The sequence below is a fragment of the Leucopleurus acutus genome, assembly GCF_964270905.1.
Source record: "Leucopleurus acutus genome assembly, chromosome: 3".
Lineage (NCBI taxonomy): Eukaryota > Metazoa > Chordata > Mammalia > Artiodactyla > Delphinidae > Leucopleurus > Leucopleurus acutus.
Genome location: NC_139145.1, coordinates 654,222 through 678,649, shown reverse-complemented (window position 1 = coordinate 678,649; position 24,428 = coordinate 654,222). Strand labels below are relative to the sequence as shown.

The following is a 24,428-nucleotide window of genomic DNA, read 5'->3' as shown; positions in this document are numbered from 1 at the left end:
GGGTCGCACCGCGGGAGGCGGGATCTCGGTCGCCCCCGCCGCTCCTCCCCGCCCCCGCCGGGCCGGCACCTCCCTCCCTACTCGAGCCCGCCCACCTGCGCCCGCCCTCCCCCCTGCCGGTCCCCCAGTGCCAGGCAGCCCACTAAGGAGGCGTCTTTACAAGCTCAATGGTAGTAGTTCTGACCTCCCAGCTACCCTGCACATCAAACAAGTGGACACAAACAAGGTTTTTTCCTTAATTGTGGTAAAATATACATAATGTAAAGTTCACCATTTGAATCATTTTTAAGTGCACAGCTTGGTGGCATTAAGCACATTCACGTTGTGCAACCATCACCTCTAGAACTTTCTCATCTTCCCAAACTGAAGCTCTGTCCCCATGAAACCCTGACTCCCCACCCCCTCCCCCAGCCCCTGGCCCCCACCGTCTACTTCCTGTCTCTGTGGATGTGACCCCCCCCCCAGGGACCCCCGTGAGGGGAATCAAACAGTATTTGTCCTGTGTCTGGCTTCTCTCACTGAGCATCATGCCCTCAACGTTCATCCCTGTTGTAGCAGGTGTCAGAATCTCCTTCCTTTTTAAGGCTGAATAATATTCCCTTGTGTGAATGGACCACACTGTTTTATCATCTGTCAATGGCGACTTGGGTTATCTCCACCTTTTGGCTGTTGTGAATCACATTGCTGTGAACACGAGCGTGCAAACATCTCAAGTCTCTTGCTTTAATTTCTTTGGAGGATGCACTCAGGAGGGGGATTGCTGGAGCGTATGGTGATTCCACATTTAATTAATTAATTAATTTAATTAATTAGATTCCACATTTAATTAATTAATAGTCCTCCAGACTATTGACCACAGCGGCTGTACCATTTCACCTTCCCACCAGCAGTGCACAAGGGCTCAGATTTCTCCACCGCCTCCTGACACGTTTTGTTTCTTAAATAGCAGCTGTCCTGGTGGGTGAGAGGCGGTGTGTCACTGCGGTTCACATAAACTCAGCGCACATGCAGGAGTCGTCTGTGAATGCTGGGTGCCGCCTGCACCTGCCCCTCTGGCAGTGATGGACCAGGATTCAGGGTCAAATTGTGCTTCTACAGGTTCTTACAGACGGCATTACTGGCCGTGTGCCTGGTGCCTGTGACACACCTGCTCAGCTGCACACCAGCTCCTGAAGGCTCCCCGCAAGCCGAGGTGGTGTACGTTCCCTTTTACAGATGACACGGAGCCTCGGGGCCAGGTGTGGCTTGCCCGGGGCCACGTAGAGATTTCAGGGAGAGAGGCAAACGGGCTCCAGCCTTCACGGCCCACCAGCAACCTTCTCTGCAACCAGCTCCCGCCAGCTGACCTCCAGTGAACTCCCTCGGCACGGCCCGCGGAAGGGGGACAGGAGACCTTGCAGGCCCGCAAGGACAGGTGGCAGGGACAGCGTGGGCAAAGACAGTTGCGTGTCAACTGGAGGATCTTCCCAGGCCCAGCCAGGCAACCCCCTCTTCAGGGCTGAGTCATTAAAATGACAGCCCCAGGGGTGGGGACCCCACCCAGGGGTGCCTACCCTCACCCCCAGCCATAGGTGTGGCAGATGAGCCAGGAGGAACCCCAGGACCCAAGGCGGCAGCGGAAGGTGCAAGGCAATGAGAACAATACCCCTGCTCCCCAGGGAAAAACCCAGAGCCCAGGAGGTGGCTGCCAGACATTGGGTGATCCCCAGCCCATCTCGTGGCCACCTGCCAGCTCCTGCCTGGGACTCCACCAGACAAAGAGCAACACCGGGGCCTCAAAAACTGGCATCTCCTTCCAAGCCACTGAATCACCGGGCAAGTGCAGACAGCTGGGGGCGTGGGGCAGCATGCCCCAGGCTCGGCACCAGGGCCGCCAGGGACCCCCCACCAGGGCCAGGGCACGAGGGGCCCGGGCAGGTGAGGTGGCTCTTGGCCCCAGGGGAATCTCAGCCCAATTCTGAGGCCCTCTCATCATCTTCCGGACCCTCTGGAAACCAAGGGGGTGAGGACGGACTGGGTGCACACTGCAGACAGGAAAACAGCCCTGGGTGCTCTGGGGAGGAGGGCGCAGCTCCAATCCCCAGCTCTGCTCTGACAGGCTGCCTCGCGACCCCCACCCCCACCCCGCCTCACTTCTTGGGATCCACCAGCGGCCCAGGGGCTGCACCTACAACGTGGACCCTATCAGCCAGCAGGACTCCTCACCTGGCAGCTCCCTGCGCAAGGCGGGCCATGAGGGTGGGTGCAGAGCCCCAGCAGGGATGCCCACTAGCTAAAGATATGAACCAGGCGCTGGCCCCCAGCCGAGGTCATTACAGCACCTGCTAAGTCATGCGGATTTTCTGAACCATTAAGCAGACTGTCATTTGGGGACAGCTTTCTGGAAGGTTCCATGGGCAGCCTCAGGGCCCACCTCTCGGCTGGGCTCCGGGTGCCAGCTGGCAGTGTCCCTGTCTCCCCTGAGCAGTGGGGGTAGGGCCTGGCTTCCCTCCGGCCCCTGACACCAACAAGGTTCTGGTCAAGATGACCCTGGCCCAGAACTGGCTGCCACCCCAGAGCCAGCTGCCCTGACCCAGGTTGGGGTGACGGGACCAGTGTGACTGCACTGCCGTCCCTGAGTCACTCCTGCCCCTGGGGACCTCGTCCTGCAGCTCCCAGGATGCCCCTGCCCTGTCCCACTGGTGGCATGGCCTCTGGGTCATGGAAAGGCACCGGGGCAGCAGGTGAGTTAAGAGGTGAGAACCAAGGCTTCTCGACACTAGATCTGAAACTCGGACGCTGTGATGGCTATGGCGAGTTCCCTGAGGCAGGTCCCGCCACCGGGGCCCTGAGCCCGGCGTGGGCACAAGGAGGCCGAGAGGCAGGATTTCAGCTCTTTTGTTAGATGTGGCACAGCACCAACATGACATGGGAGGTCACGGAAGGACAGCGGGTCAACACTGGACCATGACCGCTGGTGGGGGTGGCAAATCCAAATGACAGGACACTGGCAGAGGATGGGCGCGGGCCTCGGGCTCTGCCAGCCAGTCGGGAGGGTCCCGGGGGGAGCCCAGGGGGCAGGTCCGGGCGCGGGTCCGGGCTGTGCGCGTGCTCACTGGGCCTCCCTTGGCTGGGGTCGGGTGCACGCGCTCACTTGGCCGGCCGAGTGATGATGCGCGTGGAGAAGTCAAAGAGGTCGCGGTTGATCTTGCGCAGGTTCCGCACCTCATCCTCCAGCTCTACCACGCGGATCCGCAGCTGGTCCTGGCCACCCAGCACGCTCTGGGGGAGGGGCGGTGGAATGCTCAGAGCGGGAGGGGGCCTCAGACATCCCACTGGCAGGCAGCGGGGCGAGGCTGGCACTGAGGGCCACCGCCCCCACGGTCCATGACGGAGGGTGGGGCGGGGGCGCATCCTTTCCAACCCAGGCCCAGGCCCCCTGCCGCCCTTCCCTCCGGACAAGCCCCCATCTTGGGCCCCCGCCCCCATCTTGGGCCCCTCCCCTCCCCCATTTTGGGGCCTCTCCCCTCCCACCTTCTCCAACGTGCTGCACATCACCCCGTGCAGCTGTTCCGCCCGCTCCAGGTAGCTGGGCTCTGACCCCTGGAACAGAAGGGGCCGCGTTAGCTGGCCACTCCCATCTAGCCTCGAGGGACGTGCAGACAAACGGTCGGCTGGTGCCTCCAGCCCTGGGAGGGCTCAGCCGCCCTGTGAGATGATGGACCCTGCTGCCGCCCAGAGGCCATCCGTCTCTCGCTGGACCCTGTCTGGGCACGCTGCCCTGGGCCAGCAGCCCGGAGCCTGGCACAGCCATCCATCAGGCCGCCGGGAGGGGTGTGGACAGCCCCGCAGGCTCGTGTGACTCCGAGGCACAGAGACAGCAGACAGAGCCTGGCCTCAGTGGGCAAGGCTGGCTGCGCTGAGGACAGGCAGGGAGGGGCCCCAGGGGCCTGGAGGGGCAGGCAGGCCGTCATGAAGGGGGTCCCATGGGCGCTGGGGCTGAGTGCTCCCGCCGCCCAGCTGGAGAAGGTGGCTGCCCATGCACAACCTCTGGGTCCTGATCGGCCCCTGGAACACCACCCTGTTGTTGTTCTCAAAGGGCAGCGTGGCCCGCTCCCTCTCTGGAAGGTTCCAGGGCTTCCTGAGGCCGGGGACCAGCCATCAGACTGACCTCAACGACAAGGGCAGAGAAACCTCTTCAGCAAAGGAGCATGTGGAAGGTCCCCACCAGGACCCGACCCAAGGGCACCCAGAGCCACACGGCAGAGGCTGAGGCCCAAGGGTGGGGGTCCCTGCTGGGGGTGAGACGTACCTGCTGGTGGAGGCCCAGGCGCAGCGTGAGGCCCCCGTGGCGCGGCTCATCCCCATGCTCTGCACCCAGCAGGTGCTTGTTGAAGTGCGGCAAGGGCAGGCTGGGCCTGCAGTCGGAGCTCAGCATGCTGACGGGCGCCAGCACGATGCAGGCGTTGGTCACGGGGCCTGGGGCGGGCGGGCAGGCAGCATCGGGACCCGCCCTCCGCCCCTCCAGCCACCCACCTGGCCCTGACACTCCTGTGCATTCCCGTCCCCACCCTCCACGAGGCAAACCCTGGGGCCTTGCTCCAGCCCCGGGCCGCCCACGTGTAGACAAGGATTCCCGGGCCCAGGGCCTCCAGGAGGGCTGCGTGCGCCCACCTTTGAGAGCCACCGTCCTGAGGCACTGCTGGCTCTGCACATCCCAGAGGCGCACCGTCTCGTCGTGGGAGCCCGAGAGTAGCACACTGCCATCCGTGGACACTGACAGGCAGGTCACCTGGTTCCTGGGGACAGACAGGTCACCTGGCGCCCGGGGGAGGGCGGCACAGTGACCCCCCCCACCTCCTCGTCGACCCCATCCCTGTACCTGTGCCCTCTGAACACCTTCCCGTGGTCCTGCTCCGGCTGGAAGCTCTTCTCTCTCTGCCCGGGCTGCGGAAGCGGGAGGGCCAGTGAGCACAGGGCACAGCTGCATCTCAGCCCCAAGCCGCGCACACGCCCGCCCCCCACGCCCACTCACCCAAGTACAGAGGTCGACCTGGAAGATAGAGCCGTCACTACCACCGCAGAACATGTGATGCTCAGCCAGGTCCATGGCCACGGCCATGATGCTCACGTCGAAGAGCACAGACAGCAGCAGCTCGCCGGAGGAGACCTCCCACAGCTGGGGGCAGGGACGGGGGCATGGGTCTGAGAGCGGAGTGGAGTGCAGCGGCCCAGCCGGGAGACTGGATGCCCCAGGAACCTCAGACGGGAGCTGTCACCACGGGGGGCTCGGGGGTTGAGGGACCTGCTTCTCACGCTGGGACCCCTCGCCACCACTGGCTTCAGTTACTGTCAGCCCCCAGGCCACCACCAGGTCAGCCCTGGACTGCCCCAACCAGGGACGAAGACCTGAGGACTCCCTCAAATCCCCTGAGGCTTGGCCAGGAGCTGCCAGGTGCAGTGGCCAAGTGGGAATTTCCAAGCAGACACAGGCCTGGACTGCCCCCCCCCGCCCCCCCCGGCCCCCGGATGTCCTTGAGGCCCCAGGCAGCGGGGGATTAAGAGCTGTCTGGAGCCACCAGCCAGCGGGAGGAGATGATGCTCTGGTTCCTATGGGCCAGGAACCCGCCAGCCGCCGGGCTCAGCTCACAGATCCACTGCAGGGGTCAGGGCAGGGCCCTACCTTCACTGTCTGGTCCAGCGAGGAAGTGGCCACCCGGGCCAGGGGCCCACCAAAGCCGCAGTGCAGGTCTGTGATGGGGAGGGTGTGGCGAGACCACACGTGTCGGGGGGCAGGGGTCCGGGAGGGGTCTGCCTGCAGCACGCTTGGGGGGTGGGGAGGAGCCGGACCTCAGCGGGGAGGGCGGCCCACATCTCGACGCCTTTATACCCTGTCTCCGGGCAGCAACCAGGCCCCCTCACCCGAATAAAAGTCCTGGGTAGCTGCCCAGGGCCCCGTCCTCCTGGCACCAGCCTACCTGACCTGGAGCCCCTTCCCACCCTGGGGCCTGGCCTCTCTGCACAGCAGGTTCCCCACCCTCGTGGTTAAGGCCTCGCCTGGCCAGAGGCTACAGCCGGATGGGGAGCCGCCAGGGCCGGGGCTCTACCTGCAGAGGCTCCAAGCCAGCACCAGGCAGTCCTTGCCCCCCGAGACGAAGTGGCTGCTGTCCCCCGTGAACTGTAGGCACGACACATCCTGGTAGTGGCGGCTCAGGATGACCAGAAGGTTCCCCGTGGAAACCTGGGGAGGCGGAGGGGCACCGGGTCACGGGGAGCCCTGGGGGAGTGGGAGGGGAGAGGGGGGAGGGGGAGGGGGAGGGGGAGGGGGAGGGGAGGGGGAGGGGGAGGGGGGAGGGCCCGCCCCAAGCGGCTCTGAAGTGAACAGGGAGGCTGCGGGGCCATGCCCCCTTGGATCCTGCGAGCACCTGTTCCCACCCTGTCCCCAGTGAGATGACACAGCCCCAGGGAAGGTGTCAGCAAGGGGACAAGGCCGAGGGGGGCTGGTGAGGGAGGGTCTCTCCAGGATCGGCTGGACCCAGGGGCGATCCTTGCAGCCACAGCTGCAAGTCACCATCTTCCGAACTGGCTGGCGGGGGGCACAGATGCTGCCGCAGGTTGAACTGTGTCCCCCAGACACACGTGTCCACGCCCAACCTCCGGAACCTGTGACCTCCCTTGAACAGGACATAATCTCTGAAAATGTAATCAATTCAGAAGAGGTGACGTGGGAGCGAAGTGGCCACTGTCTCTTTAAGAGGGACACCTGGACACAGACACACAACCGCTCACCCCCCGCAAAAGGAAGGAGAGAGGCTACACAAAAAGGCGGATACAGGCATCAGAAAGCCCCCAGCCTGTGTGCCAGCCTTCGGTCAGCCCCGTGGGGCGCCCCCTCGTGGCCACAGCTCACGCTGGCCAGGAATTCTCCAAGAGGGTGGGGAGCCAGGACCACACAGTGTCCCCCATCAAGGAAGCCAACCACCTGAGACATCTGCTGACGGTGGATGGGCCGCTAATGTCTGCCCACACCCCCTGCACCAGCTTGACAGCGAAAAGAAGGAGTATTTCTACCACAGGGCGACCTGTCTCAGTTTCTCTCCCTGCGCCTGAACAAGGCCTCTTAGTTTCAGAATCACATACTGAGGTTTAAGAGCCCTGGAGTGAGATCACCAGCTCTCTCTCATATCTTCGGGCCTCACACAGTCCACAGAGAACAGTCGGTTCTCTTTGCTGATCTCTGGGGCAGCCAGGAAGGTCGTTCTGCCGGTGCCGAGGTCAGGAGAGGCCTTGTTCTGTTGCCTCAGATCCTGCACTGTCTACGCAAGAAGTGAGGTGAGCTTCCCCCACAAACGTAACAGACTGTCGGTGACAACTGGGTCAGTGATCTCAGCTGGCAGCCTGCGAGCTGAGCCCGCCACCCCGGTTCTGTGCTCCTATGCTCACCTCCCACAGGTATATGCTCTCTGTGATCCCTGCCAGAACGTAGAGGCCATTGGGCGACGTGGTAAGACAGGTGACCGGTCCGGGGCACATGATCTTCTGCTGAAGCTGGTCCTAGAGAAAGAAGAAGGTTCTTAGTTTCATGCCCGATGAGGGAGCGAGCAGGGGGAAGCGAGGCGAGTGGGAGCAGCACCCAGACAGCTGGTAAGTCCAAAAGGACCAGAAAGAGGAGTGGGGACAGGGGTGGTTTGACCCAATCCATGGTTCAGGAAGGGGGGTATTTGCTCCAGCTGAGGCTTTGCAGGGCGGGGGTGGAGGTGGAGGCCTGTGGATTCTCCTCAAAAGCAAGACAGCGCTGCAACTCCCCATGCTCCCAGTGCGGGAAGGGGGGCGGGTCCAGGTTTGGTCCCCAGGGAACTAGATCCCGCATGCCCCAACTAAAGATCCCGCACGCGGCAACGAAGATCCCGTCTGCCACAACTAAGACTTGGCACAGCTGAATAAACGAATAAATACATTTTTTTTTTTTTTCTAAAAAGCAAGACAGTGCGTCTCTGGACTGGGGGTCAGAGGAACCGTCTGGCCACTAGGCTTTCGCCCCAGTCCTGCATCCCCTGAAGTCTCGCCTGGGATCGTGAGCGTCAGTTTCTAAATGTCTAAAATGCAACAACTTCTCAAGTTTGTGTGTGTACCACACCAGGCAGAACCAGAGCACAGAGCTTGCCGAAAGAGATGTCAGCTGGCAAAAACACGTGGCGAGCAGCTTCAGGGGCTGCATTTCGAAGTTTCTGTAGGAGAAACCGTGGGCCCTAATGGCAAAAAGTAAGCGTCTTTTCAGGGGTGATAAATACACGAGTCTCCGGGCTCCCCTTCAGCGGGCTCCCCCAGGCCTCACACCTTCACCCTACGATGCCCACGGAAACCCTACGGCAAACTCCTTTCAATTACACTTCCCGCCCCACGCCGGCTCCAGCGCAGGGCCCCTAAGAGACCCACACCCAGCTCTCCTTGTGCGCGTGCGCACCGCTGGCTGCCCAGAGGCCCGCCCGCCACACCTCCAAGCGGCAGCCCACCCTCAGCTCAGCGCGTGCGCGCAGCGCCCTAACCGCTCCCACCGACGCCGGGCGCGCGGCTCCCTCCCCCCACCAAAAAGCCCCCAGACCCGCGCGTGCGCAGAGCATCCTAATAGGATTCCCCACTTCCCACCGGGGTTCAGGGCCCGTGCGGCCCCCACCGCCCTCTCTCCCGACCCCAGGCCCCTGAGCCCCGCGCATCCCGCCAACGGCGCCCGGGCGCGCGCCGCCGAACCTTCCTCTGTAGCTCCCAGGCGCTGATATAGTTCTTGCCCAGCTGCGCCGCCAGCAAGTACTCGCCATTGAGCAGCGCCAGGCCGCGAGGCCCGGCCTGGCCGCCGCGGTATGTGAGCAGATTGGCGCCCGAGTGCAGCTCCCACACGACGCAGCTCCACAGCTGGGCCGCCGAGTCGGTACACACGGCCACCTCCACGGGCGCCGCCATCATGCTTTCTCCACCGCCCAGGACATGCGTCATCACCAGCGAGACGCGGGCGACTGCGCCCTACCGGCTAGAGCGGTGCCCACGTTGCCCGGCTCCCGGCGGCTGGCCGACCCGAGCGTGCGCACAGGACTCGGGGAGGGGGTCCTGTGAATCAGGCGGGCTCTTCTTTCCCGCTCCGCGGAGAATCAAGGGGCGCACAGCCTGGTTAGAGATCTTGGAAGATTTCTTTCAAAAATAGATGGAGAAACCCAGGCCGAGGGTCTCCTGAGAGCAGTTAGTAGCTTCAGAGCCTGGAGGTCTGGGTTGGCCATTTCCACTGGGCGCTTTTGGTCAAGCACTCAACCTCTCGGATGATGATGGTGATTATTTTTAACGTGCGTATATTGAATACCGACCTCACAGGCCCGAATGAGACATTGCACGTAAAACAGACTACGCACCTAACATAACAGGTAGCTGGTGTTCAAAACGTAGTTAGACGCATATTCACGGATCCATCGTCCGCCTCTCCCGGACCTCTCTTCTTCGGGGGCCACAAAATCCACATTTTTATTTCGGCAACTTGGTGCGGGTCGAACAAGTCGCGAGCTCTGTCTGGGGAGCACCCAACAATCTCGTGTCAGCGCTGCCGGCCGCAGGCCACGTCTACAAACAGTGCATTTTAAAATGTGGAATTAGTTGTTAACCTTTGAAAACGGGGAATTTCGCTCAGGAGTCGCGGTCTCACGGCTGTCTTCGGCGTACCCACAAGCAACATTGGGGAGACTGGGTGCGGGGTGCGTCCCCCAATCCCGCTCTGCTATCCGGGAGGGGATGGTGGAGAGGAGAGCAGAGGAGGGGCCTTCCTGGAGGAGGAACGGCGCCCGGAGCCTGGGGCTCCGCAGCCCCAGGCCCGGCCGCCAGGTGGCAGGCTTGAGCCACCGACCGGGACGCCGGTCGGAGTTGCTCCCAGCCCAGGGGCCACAGCAAGAAGCAGCAACCGGGAGGAGGGGCGTCAGGGGGGACCTGCCCGATCTGGAGGAGGGGCTTCCCAGAGCAGGTGTCCTTAGAGCGGAAACTAACAACCTGAAGAGAAAGAGGGGCAGAGGTGCGTGCAAAGGCCCTGAGGCAGATCATGGAGGGGGAAACTGGATATGGGGACCTGGATTTTATTTTATCCCCGGCAGGGTTGGGGGGGAAGGTCATGTGAAACTGAAGAACTTTTGTAAACCGGGGAGAGCTGGGTGTCCAAACCTCCAGAAGCTGCCAAAAGGGGACACTGAGGCAAGGACCATCTAGTCCAAAGACGGATTGGAGCTAGAACCAACTGTTCCTGATTTCCACCCCCAGAACCAGCTGATGTTCCCTCCCTGCTTCCTCAAACTTTTTTTCTTACTGCGAGTAAGAAAAATGGAACACCTTAAATGCTAGTTTACATTTTTCAGATACTGTTTTCCCAAAACCACATCCTTCTTTGAATCCTGAATCCTGGGCATTCTGTGGAGCCCCATTTGAGAATGGGCACACTCTGCGACCCCCGGGGGTGGACCAAGGCAGCCCTCTTCTAGCCACCAACTCAGGGCTTGAACCTGGTCCTGAGCAGCGGAGCAGGTCACTGCACAGCTCTGGGCCTCAGTTTCCCCATGTGCAAATCAGGGATGCTGATTCGAGCCCTGGGTGTGTATCCTCATCTGCGGAGGTCTGGCCTGGAAGTTTCCAAGCACCCAGGTTCCAGGACGCAGGGTGGGCCCTGCAGGTGCCGGTTGCAGGGGGACCAGTTTTGCAAACAGAAGTCGCTGCTGTGGTCACTCAGGCAGGGGCAGCCCCTGGCTCTGCTAGAGGGCAGGGCAGCTGGAGTGCTGGCCCGGCCCCCTCCCAGGCCTCTCCCTCCACTCCTCCTGTTTCCCCTCTGCCCCTCCTTGGGGGGACGCAGCTCGGCCAGGCTGCTGTGTGAGGTCAGAGGTCACCCCACCCCCAGCCTGGTTCCGGAATGAGGACAGACCAGTTGTGTCAGAATGGCAGGACAAAAGCCACACTTTGGGGGCCTCTCGGACCACCCAGTCACCAGACCTCCTTGGTGCCAGCCTGGTTCCCGGTCCTAGACCCACTAAATCCTAGGCCTGGAGGGCATGAGGCTGGCGGCAGGAGCAGGATGGGGAAACTGAGGGACAGAGGTCTGCACAACCCCTCCGGGTCTAAGCCCCGCATTCTTCGTTCCCTACACATGTACTGAGAGCCTCCTGTTTGCAGGCCCAGGGTACACTGCCCCATCTCACCCCCTGCCCACCTGGGGCGGCGGGGACCCAAGAACAAACCCAGCAGCCCTGGCCTTTGTGGGGCCGCCCCGTTAAGTGCACTAATGGCGGAGGGGAAGGCGGATGACTCAAGCGAAAACCCTCTTCTTTTTCCGGCGTCCTTTCATCCAAACCTGCCTTTGGCTGCTGGTGGGCTCCCGCAGTTCTGCTGATCAGACATGGTTTTGAGTTTCACCTGGGAAGCTCCCTGGGCCTCCTCACAAGCACAGAGCGGGAGGCCCAGCAGGCGGGAGGCTCCTCGGGGATCTGGGAGGCTGGGGAGGAGGTGGCGGGGCCCGACCCCCTCCCGGCTTCCCCCCTGCCCCAGGGCTGTGTGACCTCAGGGCCTCCTGCCCCATCTCTGGGCCTCTTCAGAGGAGGAATGAAGATGCTGGACAGGCCGATCCAGTTTGCTGAATGGGCCTTTTTAAAACAAAAAAACAAACAAAACAAGAAAACACTTTTCCTTTACCTCCCGGGGGGGGGGGGCAGGGGGCTCTGAGGGGCAGGTGGGTTGACCCCTGTCCTCTGACCTCTCCAGGTCCCCCAGGCCCGCAGAGGCTGGAACCACGTGGATGGGCCACAGGGAGGCGTCTCCAACAGGAGTGAGTTGTTTTTCCTCACTCAACGCAGACCTGGGGGCTGACCCCGGCGGGAGGGACCAGCCCAGGCCAGCCGTGGCCGGAGCAGGTGGCAGGGGAGCCATGTGGCAGGAGGCCCGCCCTGCCCACCATCCGGCCACGCTGACCTTGAGCCCGTCACGTCCTCTGGGCAGGGGGTGGGGTCAAGACATGGCTGAGGAATAGATGCCCAGAAAATCTTGCTGTGCTGGTTTGCCCGCGTGTGGGGTTTCCCTTCCACGTGTGCTGAGCCCAGGGGTCGCAAACTGCCCCGAGGGCTGAGCTCGCCCCTTGGTCTGCTTTCTTTGCGGCCACAAGTCAAGTGTAAAAATGTGGACTGAACCACAGCAGGAAGGCTGGGGGTTGGGGGGGGGAGTAGAGTGGACCCCTGTCACGGCCAAGACTGCTTGGGCTGCTCCCAGTGGGCGTGGGGCAGCTCCGTGCATCTCACCCACAGAAGGTCAGGGTGACACCACCCAGCACTGCTGACATGGGGGAGGGTCGTCCTCTGTGGGGCCCCCGCCCCCCCCCACTCGATGCCAGGAGCGCACACATCCCTGGACGTGGCCCAGTGTCCCCTGGGGGGCACAGTCCCTGCTGGACGCTGTCTGGGTCAGGCCCTGTGCCTTCTGCTGCCAGGACCCAGGGTGGGGGTGGGGCGACGCCAAAAAAACCACCACAGGAGCCGTTCTCTGTTAAAAGAAGTGTTTTGTCTTGTTTTAATATTTCATCAGCTTTACAGGGTTACAACTGTCTTAAATATTTCTGAAGTTTAAATACAATCTGCATAATAATGTTATAAAATGTAAACTTTCAGTGTTCTTTTAAATTTCAAAATCACACCTTTTTTTTTCTTTTTTTCTTTTTTTGGTCTTTTTTTTTTTTCCCTCCCTTTTAATACCTGAATGTCCTGCAAAAACTGAAATAAATCGTCACAGGCTGCCCCGCCGCGGCCAGGGTGCGACAGGCTGGGCCCGGCCAGAGGTAGAGAGTAGTTTTACATCTTTTTATTAGAAGTTTTTTTTTTTCCCTTTAACCTGAGTTCAGGCGCAGTCCCCACGCCCTCTGACAAACCCCAGAGAAACTGAAATTTCACATGTCAGGAATGAAAGGCTGAAGTCATGTTTGCCAAGAAAAAATGCAGAAGCAAAATTAAGGGGGGAAAAAAAAAAAAGGATGGTAGTGGGCAAAAATGCTAACAGTGAGAAAAGTGACTGTACAAACACACAACTATTACAAACCAACCCGCCACCCCGTGCCCCGTCCCGCCCCCCGCCCGCCCCCCAGCCGGACAGCTACAGCCCTGCAGCCGGTTTGGAGGTCACAAGGAAGGTTCTAGAAGCAGCCCATCCACAAGCATCTCCAGAGCAGGGGAGCCCCTGGAGCCCCTCTCCACCCTGAGTTTGGGGGTCCCCACCCTCAGCATGCTAAGCCCCACCTGTTCTGGAATGAACAGCACTCAGCCCCCATCCCCGTCCCGGTTTGCATAAGGGGTGCTGAGCAGCACCCCAGAAACCCCCACTGACAGCGGCGGGGTTGGGAGCGGGGGGGCTGATGGGGGCGCCCCAGTCAGAGGCAGGGCCCCCTGGGGGCTGAGCGCCCACTGGCCCCGGGCCCCCCTCGCGTTTCCACGGCCGGTGGACTCCTCCCATCCTGGGCCCACGCCCCCCCCACCCCATCCCTTACAATCATCAGCGTCGCCCAGCACCGCAGGCACACCCTGAGTTAGACCCGGGGGAAGGCGCCTCTCCTGCAGGACACCCGCTCCCCGAGACACACGTGGATCTCAACAGGACGCACGGGGGTGGGACCCTGAGCTGGGGGCTGGGGGCTGGGGGGGTGGGCGGCCTGGCGGGGGTTTTGGCATCAAAAGTCAGACCTGAGGTAGAAAGAAACTCGCAGCAGAGACCCCCCCTCCCCCCCACCCACGCGGCCGGCAGAATGGGGGTGGAGGGGGGGCAGAGGGCAGCCGCCCACGCTGCTGCGGTCAGGTGGGGGGAGAGGAGAGGGAGAAGAGGGGGTGATGGCGAGAGGGGAGCAGATTGTGTCTGGGGACAAAAGGATCCCCCTCCCACAATGATTGTGCCGCTGCAGTGAGAGACGGGAGGGGAGAACCTTCCAGAAGGAAAAGCAGGAAGAAAGCCCCGCGTCCAGCGCTACCCCCTCCTGGAAGGGTGGGGGGCGTCAGCGACCCTGAGATATACCAAAGAAACGGGCTCCCTCCCAAAGACACACCTCAGCCCTGCAAGGCAAACCCAAACCCAGAGAGACTGGGGGCGGGGGGGGGGGGCCTCAGGACCACCCTCACGGTCTCCAAGGCAACAAGATGACGCCGGGGTCTGGAGGCTGGAGGCGGGAGGCGGGCGGTGGCGCCCTCCCGCTCCGGGCTCGTTAGGCCGGGCTCCCTGGGCCCATTTAGAGGTTCCAGGCTCACCCTGGGAACAGCTGAGCTCCTCCCACCCCACCCCAGAGGAACGTGAAAGAGCGCTACCTTGTGGGAGCTACGGCCCCACCCAACAGCACCTGGTCCCCAGGGACCCCAAACCGCGCCTGGGCTTAGGACGGATGTGCAGCTCGCCTGGTGGAGACCTTCACCAGCCCTGAACTAATGCCCCCCAGCTGCGCGTCCCCCCCCCGATGCCCACCTTCTGACACGGGGCACAGGGTCGCAGAGGGAGGGGCACGGCCCCTTCTCAGCCTCTATTTAGTTCCTTTAGTTACTGCAGGGACTCCAGGAAGTACGAAGGGACAAAGTGGAGGAGATGAAAATGCTGTGGGGAGGGGTGGTGTTCAGGGTGCCGTGGCCCCACAGAAACCCTGCCCTGAGCTAAGGCCGGCTCACCTGTGTCCCCCGCATGGACAAGTCTCCAAAAGCAGCCCTTTCGGGCAAGGGAGTCCCCAGGCCGTATTCATCCCTGAGACAGGAGCCTGGGGGCTGACAGGCGAACCCCCTCCCAGCAGTTTCTCCTTTCGAGTTAAGACTTTGGGGTTCCTGACTGAGGAGCCCCGCATGAAGTAAGAACAAGTACGGTGATGTCTACTATTCAGCATTCCTGCTCCCCTTTCCCGCGGACCCCTGGCATGCAGCCCCTACCACAGCACCTGAGTTCATCGGCTCTGCTGACTCTAGCCCAGGGATCCAGTGTCCTGGGCCCGCCAGCTGCCCACTGCGCCACAGGAAATGCACAACCGAACCCAAATCAGTCATGGGAAAAATAAAAAGGGTATTACTTTTTTCTTTTTTTTTCTTTTTTTTTTTTTTTTTTTGCTTTTTCAAGTCCAGTTTCCCTGAATGAACACAAATATATAGATATATATATCCTTTTCCTAGGTTTGATTCCTCCCCCAAGAATAAAATAGAATATTTACAAAACAAAACCCCCAAAACCTCTTAAAAACCCTACAGATTTTGAAGTTCACTATTTGTTTAAAAAAAAAAAAAAAGTTCCCGAAAGCAACAAGAAAAAAAATTCAACTGCTCTTGGCTCAGGGGTTTCATTCAACTCAAGGAGCTGGGTGTGGTGAGTGTGTGATGAAGAGGGAAAAAAAAAAGGGAAAAAAACAGATAAAAATGAAAAAACACAGTGCAGGGATGTATGAGGTAAACAGGATTGGCCTGTCCAAACCAGACACCAGTCCACGTGGGTCCGCTAGGGCTACAGGAAAGCCCTAGGAGACATTTGCCTCTCGTTTCTAATTTCCTTTGCTGCTCTCACAATTCATCTCTCTGAATGTCCGAAACCTGAGTAATTCAAGTGTTCCTTGGTTTTCCCCTGTTTTATTAAATTTTCTTTATATATATATATATATATATGTATATATATATTTTCTTTTCTTTTTGGCGTCAGCTGTCGCTCCTTTGTGGATACCTCCCCTCCCCACCCGTATCTCCCGCCATCCCGGCCCCTGCTTGGCCCACCTGGACCCCCTGACCCGTCTGGTGGGCTCCCAGGGTGAGGAGTGTAGCGGTTAAGGCAATGAGTTATTTGAGGTAGAAGATGCGGGGGGTGCAGACAACCCTGCTGGCCCCGCCTGGCTGCCTGCGCTGCTGCTGGTCCCGCTGTTTGCTCCCCGGCTGCTGCCACCTCCGCCTTTGCTGGGAGCTGAGGGTGGCGTGGGGGCCGGCGGCTGGGCGAACAGCACTCCTGGTGCAAGGACAGGAGACAAGTCGTGGAGAATTTAAAAGATCATGTGACAGGTGCAAGGGATTCCTGAGCGCTGACCCCCTGTAAAGAGTGTGCCCGCCCCCCTACCCCCGGCTTGCAGGACACCACCATCTCCTCAGCCTCCCCCCATGGGGGTCTTTCCAGCCACCGAGCTGTTCTGTGTCAACATTGCCACCTGGCGGTCTATAGGAGCCATGGGTCTGATCACATTTTTTTTTAGAAGGAACCTGGAAACATCATTTGCTATAAGATATATAACACAGGATATGTATTTCTGAGCACTTACTCTGTGCTGAGCTCCGTGCTAAGTATAGGACACAGACTATCTCACTTGAGTCTCATGAGGGAAGAGGTCTGGGCTCAAGAAGGCCACACCCCCGGGGGGTGGGGGTGGGGGCAACCAGGACTCGGGAGGGAGAGATGTGGTCAAGGTGGGCATGGGGGCTGGGTGGTCCTACCTGTGTACATGATTCCATTAATCTCTACTGACATGCTAATACTGTTGCTGCCATTGGTGTTGGTCAGGTTCGCAGCTGAGTCCTGGCGGCTCTCAGAGCCTGCGGGAAGAAGAAAAACCACCCTTTGTAATCATAAACCCACCTATGCAATGATCTGGGTAACGTGGGTCACCCACCAGACGTGAAGCTTCTCGAAGCGCTGGACAGGATCTCTCAGCAGCGCACACAGCAGGTACTCAATAAATACTTATTGAATAAGGATGTATTTGTCTCAAATTTGCTTTTTTCTTGATTACAAGTATTTTTTCTTTTTCTTTTTTTTTTTAATAATTTTTACTGGACTATAGTTGATTTACAGCGTGTTAGTTTCAGGTGTACAGCATGATTACAAGTCTTAAGTGGTGTCCCCACATCCAAATCATGTAATTCTTTTTTTTTTTGGCTGTGCCACACGGCTTGTGGGATCTTAGTTCCCCAACCAGGGATTGGACCCGGGCCCTCGGCAGTGAGAGTGCAAAGTCCTAACCATTGGACCGCCAGGGAATTCCCCATGTTATTCTTTTTTTTTTTTTGCAGTACACGGGCCTCTCACTGTTGTGGCCTCTTCTGTTGCGGAGCACAGGCTCCACGGCCATGGCTCACGGGCCCAGCCGCTCGGCGGCATGTGGGATCTTCCCGGACCGGGGCACGAACCCGTGTCCCCTGCATCGGCAGGCGGACTCTCAACCACTGCGCCACCAGGGAAGCCCCCCACGTTATTCTTTTTAATGACCACAAAGTATTCCAGACTTGATTCAAGAATTCCCCTACTGATGGACACACTAGTGACGTCATGCAAATAACTGCAGTGAACGTCCTTGAAAACCTGTGTTTCCTTGTTTCCCTACATTAGTTCTGCTCTAGATGCCAAGCAGAATCACCCAGTCATGGGGCAAGCGCATTTTCTATTTTTAAAAGAGATTGCCAAGTTGTCACCTATTTACGTTCCCACCAGCAGGGCCAATGGGGCCCCTTTCCGCACATCCTGACCAACGTTTGATATTATCAAACTCTGACGGGTGAAAAATGGTATCTCCTCGTTGACTTGCAGATCCCCAACTAGATGGAGTTGAACGGTTTTTCCTATGAGTTTACGAGTCAGAGCTGCCCATTTCTTCTACTGGTTTGTCTGCCTTTCTAGCTTACTGATCCGTAAGCACTCTTTACACGTGGTGGCTACGGGGCCCTTGTGCGCATGCAGGAAGCACAGAGGGTCTGAGCGCCAGGGTGGTACCTTGGCTGTTGATCCGGATGCTCATAGGCAGCTGGGCCGTCATGGCCAGAAAGTTCTGCTGTAGCGCTCGCTGCATGAGCCGCTGCTGTTCCTCTGCCACCAGGGCCATCTTCTTCTCAGGAGGCTCCCCAGACTCCAGCTTCTCCCGGAGCTGCTCCAGGGCGGCTGCCTGTGCCGCCACGGCTGCCTGGGCCGCTACTGCCTGGGCTGCCACCACGGGGTGACCTGCCAGGGAGACTGGCAGGCGGCCGGGGACCGTGATGGGGATGGCCGAGTCCTCCTCTGGACAGGAGAGAAGAGGGGTTGGTGGCCAGAATGGAACAGAGGTGGCCCAGTCCCCACCTCCCACCCAAGATAGGAATGTGCCCCCTTGAATACCTCCACCGATGGGGTGCTCACTTCCTTTCCAGGGAAGTGTACAGGTTTTTGAATAGACACAAGTGCTATAAGATCCTTTCTAGTATCAGGCTGACATCAGATACCAGCATAATGGTAATATAAGTCATGGTGACAATACTAGTTACAGTGTCAGTATCATAGTAGTATTTAGCATTAGTGTTATAGAGAGACCACAATAGCACATATTACATATAATACTAGTTATGACCAGGGCTCACCACATGTCTTGTCTAAAGCACTTAACGTGAACCGTCTCAACAATCCCATAACCACCAAGTAACCCCTTTCTCCACTTTACCGCTGAGGAAACCAAGGCTCAGAGAGGATGGATAATTTTCCTGAGGCCACAGACCTGGAGAGAGGCTGAGCTGAAATGAAACCCATGCAGCCCAACTCCAGAACCAGCTCCTAACCATTCCCGTCCTGTGGTTGAAACAAACGTCCCCGTGGTTCCCACCCACTGGTCCCACTGTCTCCTCTTCTGACTCTCCCTCCCGTGTCTATCCCTGGTGGCCTGGGGCTGCCTCTCCAGGAGGGTCCCCACTCCAAACTTTGCAGTTGCCAGGCCCTCTGCTCTGGAGTCTCTGCAGCCCTTTCTGCTTGCCTCCTGCTCAGCTGAAAAGAGCCCCTGGGACCCATCAGAACCAGCTTTTCCTGGCCCCCTCGGTAGCTCCATTAGGTCCGAACCTCTCCCTTATCCGCCCCCGTCTTCCCTAGCTCCAGCACAGGACCTCGCATGCAGCAGATGCCTAATGACATTCACGGGTATCGCTGCAACTCCCCAAGGCTGGGGGGTAAACTGAGGCTCACAGAGGCCGGAGGGAGCTGTCACTGGTGAGACCCCATTCACCTTAGATCTGACCAGCCCCAAATTTTCAGGGCGCTGTGAGGATCACCTCGGATCCCCGGGCCAAGCTTGGAAAGTAGGGAGTCACAGCTCATGTGGCAAATGAGAAATGGAACCTCGGACAGGTGCACCGACCTGCTTGAGGCTGGGCTGCCACATGTGTTAGCGAGGATTCAGAGACTTGCTGGAAGAGGGGACTGTGATCGGCTGGTGATGTCTGCCATGGATGGGGATTAGGGGTGGGGGGCTGCCAGCTACCTGCAACCTCAGGCCTGTTGCACGCTGGGCATTTTACACACTGCAGGCTCCCCAACACCCCCACAGAGAAGGCATAATTTCCCCCACTTTATGTGTAAGGAAAGCTGGGCTCAGAAAGGGGCAGTGAGCTGCCCAGGGGCACCTAGCAATAGCTTTAGGGGTGGTTAAAGAGTCCATTTGGGGCTTCCCTGGTGGCGCAGTGGTTGAGAGTCCGCCTGCCGATGCAGAGGACACGGGTTCGTACCCCGGTCCGGGAAGATCCCACATGCCGCGGAGCGGCTGGGCCCGTGAGCCATGGCCGCTGAGCCTGCGCGCCCGGAGCCTGTGCTCCGCAATGGGAGAGGCCACAACAGTGAGAGGCCCGTGTATCGCAAAAAAAAAAAAAAGTCCATTTGATGACCCACATGACACCCTTGGTGTCTGGTGGGACAGTGTGTTCAGGAGGATTCTAAAGCTCAAAGGGAAAAGAATACAGTGATCAACTAGTAATGTCCGCCACGTGCAAGGGACTAGAGAGAACGACAGCGATGAAAAGCATCAGCCTTGGACTTCCCTGGTGGCACAGTGGTTAAGAATCTGCCTTCCAATGCAGGGGGCCCAGGTTTGATCCCTGGTCAGCAAACTAAAATCTCACATGCTATGTGGCCAAAAAATAAACTAAAAATCAAAAAATTAAAAATTAATTAATTAATTAAATAAAAACACCAGCCACAGGCAAGTGGACTGGGCTACAGTAAAACAGTGATTAATCAGTAATGTCTGCCACGGATATAGGATGGGAAAATTGGGCTTGATTTGCCATGTCTGCCTTGGCATAGAACTGGAGGAAAAAATTATCGGTTCGTGATGTCTGCTGAGGGCACAGGTTCAGGGGAAATGAATTGATTAGTGATGTCTGCCTGCTACGGGCCTGGGGCTGGAAAAATGGCAATTGATTAGTAATGTCTGCTACGAGCACAGCATAAGCAGGTTGGCTGCCTTCTCACACACCAACTTTGGGGTCTATCATCCCAGTTACCCAGGGAGGGGAAAAGGCAGTCCCCTCCCTGGGACACACCGCCAGGCTGAAGCTGAGTCAAGATCAGGCCCCAGGCCCCATGCAGCCCTCACCTTTCTTGATCTTGGGGGCTGGGGTGATGGAGCTGCCGTTGGTGCTGGCGGCCAGGCCCAGGGAGGACACAGGGAGCTTGGGCGAGGAGAGCATGCTGTGGGCCCCGCCCGGTGAGTAGGCGAAGAGGGAGCCCCCAAAGCTCTGGCGCCGGCCCTCCCTCCGGTTGCTGTCGATGGCGGCCTGGAGCTCATTGGGGTTGCTGAGGCCACGCTTCTCACACTCGTAGGGGTACAGGTACTTCATGTACCTGCAGGCAGGGGCAAGGGGACAGGATGGCACCTGGGATGCCTCTGGGGTCTGCATAAAGCCAAGCCCCGCTGCAGCACCAGCTCCTCAATCCCCATCCCACATCTCTGCCCGGAAGCAACCGGCAGCCCTCCAAGCCGTGGTCCTTGCCTGTGCTGTTCCCTCTGTCTCAATGCCTGTCCTGTGACATGTCCCCAATCCCGTCCCCACATCGACTACCTGCTATTCCTTCAACACTCAATTTGCATAGCCTCAGAGCCAGGACATTCCACCCTCCACCCTGTGGTCTGGCCGCCCCCCGCCCCCCCCCACTCCTCCCTGCCTTGGGTCCTTTCTGCCCGGACGCTGCGGGCGGGCACTCACTGGGTGCGCAGCGTGAAGGCGGCACTGGTGATGGACGTGGGCAGGTTGAGGCCCTTGGTGATCTCCCGCCACAGCTTCTTGTTGATGACCTCCACCAGGCCGCCCTTCTCCGTCACCAGCACGTACAGCATGAACAGGTCGAGCACCTGTTTGGCCATGATGGGGATGCGGTTCACGGGCGTCCCTGCGGGGAGGGGGGGTGCCGTCACCTGGGGTGGTGCCCGACGCGTCGGTGAGCGCGGGTCCCCTCGGCATAGCTGACCTGGGGCGGCTCACTCTCTTGGGGGCCGTCCCGGACGCTGTGAGGGGTGGAGCAGCCTCCCTGCCCCACCCACTGGATGCCAGGAGAGGATGCCAGTGTCCCAGTGTCCCCTGGGGGGGGGCAGGGTCGCCCGGGTGAGACCCCTGCTTGCGAGAGCCCTGAGGAGGCAGCTCTGCCTCAGTCTCTCCATCAGTGATCTGGCCTCATGCTGCTCTCACCTGGGTGGGTGACGGGGGAGCTGCAGGGCCAACCTGGGGGCCCAGCAGGAGAAACACAGCCTTTGTTATTCCTCCTACAGACACGACAGCTGCCAAAACAACTCTGCTGTGTTGGGGGCTTTGCAGTGGGGGAGGGAGGGCTTGATTAATCCACTTTGCAGCTTAGACACTGGGGAGGTGGGCCAGACCTGGGAGGGAGGGAGGGGGGGTGGCCCAGCCTCGGGAGGGGGCTCCTCCCTACAGACAGCCCTGCTCCCATCTTACACCCACCCCGATGCTCCAAGCCCCTGCACAGCCCTCTCCCTGTCACCCAGAAGCCCCAGCCGTGGGAGCCCTTAGGTCTCAGCTCAGCCTGCCTGGCACCATCATGGCTGAGGGTGGAGAAGCCCCCACTTAAACCTCTCTCCCTGGCAGGGAAAGTACGGGTTTACTGTCTGTGGCCCCCACCTGCTGTCCTGCTCACATGGGGTCCCCCGGCGCCCAGCCTGGCATACAGCAGGTGCTCAATAAACAACAGGGAAGGTTGACGGCCCCCACCCCAGCCCTGGGGGCATGCTTGCTGCCCCTGCAGAGGTGGCAAAGGGAAGCTCCAGGGTGGGTTCCTGCTCCCTGCCCCCACCCTGGACAATGCCCTGTACCCAGGACCCTGCTTCCTGGTCCCCCCTCTACAAGCTGGACATCCCGGAACCACCTCCTGCCAACCTTGGGCACTGCCGGGCCCTTCCCGGGTTGCAAAATCCCCAACGAATGAAGACCTCCTGGAGGGGGTTGAGAAAGATGGGCCTCAGACCCCCACGCTACCCACTTCATTTTCCAGCCCAGGAAGGAGAGAGAAAAGCAACGCCAGGTGTCAGCAGCACACCCAGCCCCACAGACGCGCCCACAGCGCCCACCTGGCCCACCCAGGATGCTGGTTTAGGCTCTGCATTGGGAAAAAGAAGGAATCACACCAAAGCTCCTCCTGGGACCCTGCGACCTGGTTCGGCAGCCGGGCGACGGATGTTTATAGAAGGAGTGGGGCTGGGAGAGCACAGAGAGGCACTGATGGAGGCGGGCGGGGGTGGGGGGGCGATAAGGAAGGGCAGAGAGGTTGTCAAGGAAACCGCAGGAAGGTGGGGTGCAGGCAGGACCCCTCCTCCATGTCCAGCCCCCAGAGAATTCAGAGAGATATCCAGTTGGAGGCTTTTACTTTGTGATGTGCGGGAAAGACTACTTTATTATGGGATGCAGGACATGGTATCCAGATTCTCAGCCCCAAAGCCCCCGACCCCAATTATAGAGGGGAGGGTTCAAGAGGAAGGTAGGGAAGAGAGGGCCTTGGAGCTGGGTTTTGAGGGTTGCATAGGAGTTTGTTGCTTCCTGTCCTCCAGGAGCACCTGGCTTGGTGAGGGAGACAGGGCTGGACACAGACCTTTGAAGCCCTGTGTCGCCAGGAGCTGGGGGCCCCAGAGGACCCCAGCCTCATCACTCTGGGGCAGCTCACCATACTTCCTCCGTGCCTCCAGGACATCGGGAGGCCAGTCTGGGGCAAAACGGGTGGGCTCTGGGCCTGGGAGCTTGGAGCCCCATGGTGAGGGGAGGGGGAGTGGGGGGCTCAGGTAGGTGTGGACGGGATGATAAAGGGTGGGTCGATCTCTCTGACCACATGGGGGGTGGGGGGCGGCAGGGGGCGGGCAGCAGGCCTGGCTGGGTCTGGATTCCTCCACCCCCGGCACAGGAGGAGTTAATGTGGAGGCCGCAGCCCCCTCCCCTTTCATCTCCTTCCCTTCCGGCCTGGGCCTGGTTGGGCCTGTGTTTACAGAAGCTGCTGGCAGGGAGGGGCGGGCAGGGGCCCTGGACAAAGAAGCCGCCTGGCTGGCCCCTGAAACAGTCATAGCGCGTGCAGCTCCCCTGCCCGCCCCACCCACCCCCAGCAGCCCCGCCCCAGCCCCGCCCCTTCCTGCTTCTGTGGCTCAGAGGCCCTCTCCCCTCTCCAGGCCTCAGTTTCCTTCCCTGAACAGTGGGGGTCGTGATAACCCTGCTGGGGGTGTGTGGGGGGAAGAGGTATCAAGGAAATGAGCCCCACACGCAGTGGGTGCTCCTGGGACCCCTGGCTGGCTGGCAGCTCTGAGCTGAGGGAGGGCCCTGGGGACCCTCTGGGTGCCCTCCTCCCCCATCCTCCCTGGGCCTGGCTCACCCTGAATGCCCCCGACGCCCCCCCAGCGTCTGGGCCGTCCGTTTCCCGACCTGGACACCCACCCAGGCCAGTCCCTGCTCCCCAGGCCTAGCCTCCGTCCCTGGTCGTCTGGCTGTTCTCAAGGCCGCGTCTGGCATCCGCCTCACCCCAGACCCCAGGGTGTAGGGGGATACAGGTGGCTTGGGCCTGGTACACTGTTGGCGCATAATAACTGTGGACCTGGCACTCAGCACATCTGGGGCACTGCCACACGGCGGGGAGTGTTGGTGGCCCACCTTACAGATGGGGTAACTGAAGCCCCAGGGGGGAGCAGGGAGGGGCCGGGACCCAAACTTCCCACCAGTGGCGGCAGGAAGGCCAGACTCCAGCCTGTGGGGAGCTTCTGTCCTGCCACCCAGCGTCCGCCCGCCTGCCTGCCTGCCTGGGAATGCAACCCTGCTCCCCAGACAGAGGCCAGCCCCGCTGTGGGGGACCCGGGGAGCCAGGATCTCAGCGCCCGGGTCTCAGCAGCAAGGGAGGAAGCCTGGACTGTCAGTTCTGGGTTGGGGCCCTGAGAGCCCCCCCCGCACCCAAGGACTTACCCCTCAGACTCTCACAGCTGTGTCTCCCCCATCAGACCCTCAAGGCTGGGCTGTGTCTCCTGTCAGATACCCATGGCAGGATGGTGCCTCTTCTCTCAAACCTCCCCTGCCACCATGGCAGGGCTGTCTCTCCCCCCTCAGGCATCTCTTGGATGCCTCCGGCCACGGAGAACTCACTCACAGCCTGGCTGACACACCTGCCCCGGGCAGTGGGCAGCAGGGCCCCCTCTCCTGCGTGCT

General features: G+C 60.0%; 2 protein-coding genes across 2 annotated transcripts in view; both read right to left on the bottom strand.

The window, feature by feature from the left end:
- Window positions 1–2,873: 2,873 nt before the first annotated feature.
- WDR18 (WD repeat domain 18) lies at window positions 2,874–8,970 on the bottom strand (the record flags this gene model as incomplete). The annotated part of the gene is made up of 10 exons (XM_082835565.1): window positions 2,874–3,261; window positions 3,514–3,582; window positions 4,292–4,458; window positions 4,654–4,778; window positions 4,862–4,926; window positions 5,015–5,158; window positions 5,663–5,804; window positions 6,087–6,220; window positions 7,423–7,533; window positions 8,728–8,970. 10 exons carry the CDS (start codon window positions 8,968–8,970, stop codon window positions 3,130–3,132), a joined length of 1,332 nt encoding a protein of 443 aa, XP_082691691.1. The 3' UTR covers window positions 2,874–3,129.
- A 6,803-nt stretch (window positions 8,971–15,773) lies between these two features.
- Window positions 15,774–24,428, bottom strand: part of ARID3A (AT-rich interaction domain 3A) — a gene marked incomplete at its 5' end in the record, with an annotated part of 29,078 nt that continues 20,423 nt past the window's right edge. Inside the window, 5 exons of the mRNA XM_082836923.1 lie at window positions 15,774–15,975; window positions 16,455–16,553; window positions 17,728–18,009; window positions 20,342–20,589; window positions 20,952–21,135. Coding sequence (XP_082693049.1) covers window positions 15,800–15,975; window positions 16,455–16,553; window positions 17,728–18,009; window positions 20,342–20,589; window positions 20,952–21,135 — 989 coding nt within the window. The 3' untranslated portion in view covers window positions 15,774–15,799. The remainder of the gene's footprint in view (window positions 15,976–16,454; window positions 16,554–17,727; window positions 18,010–20,341; window positions 20,590–20,951; window positions 21,136–24,428) is intronic.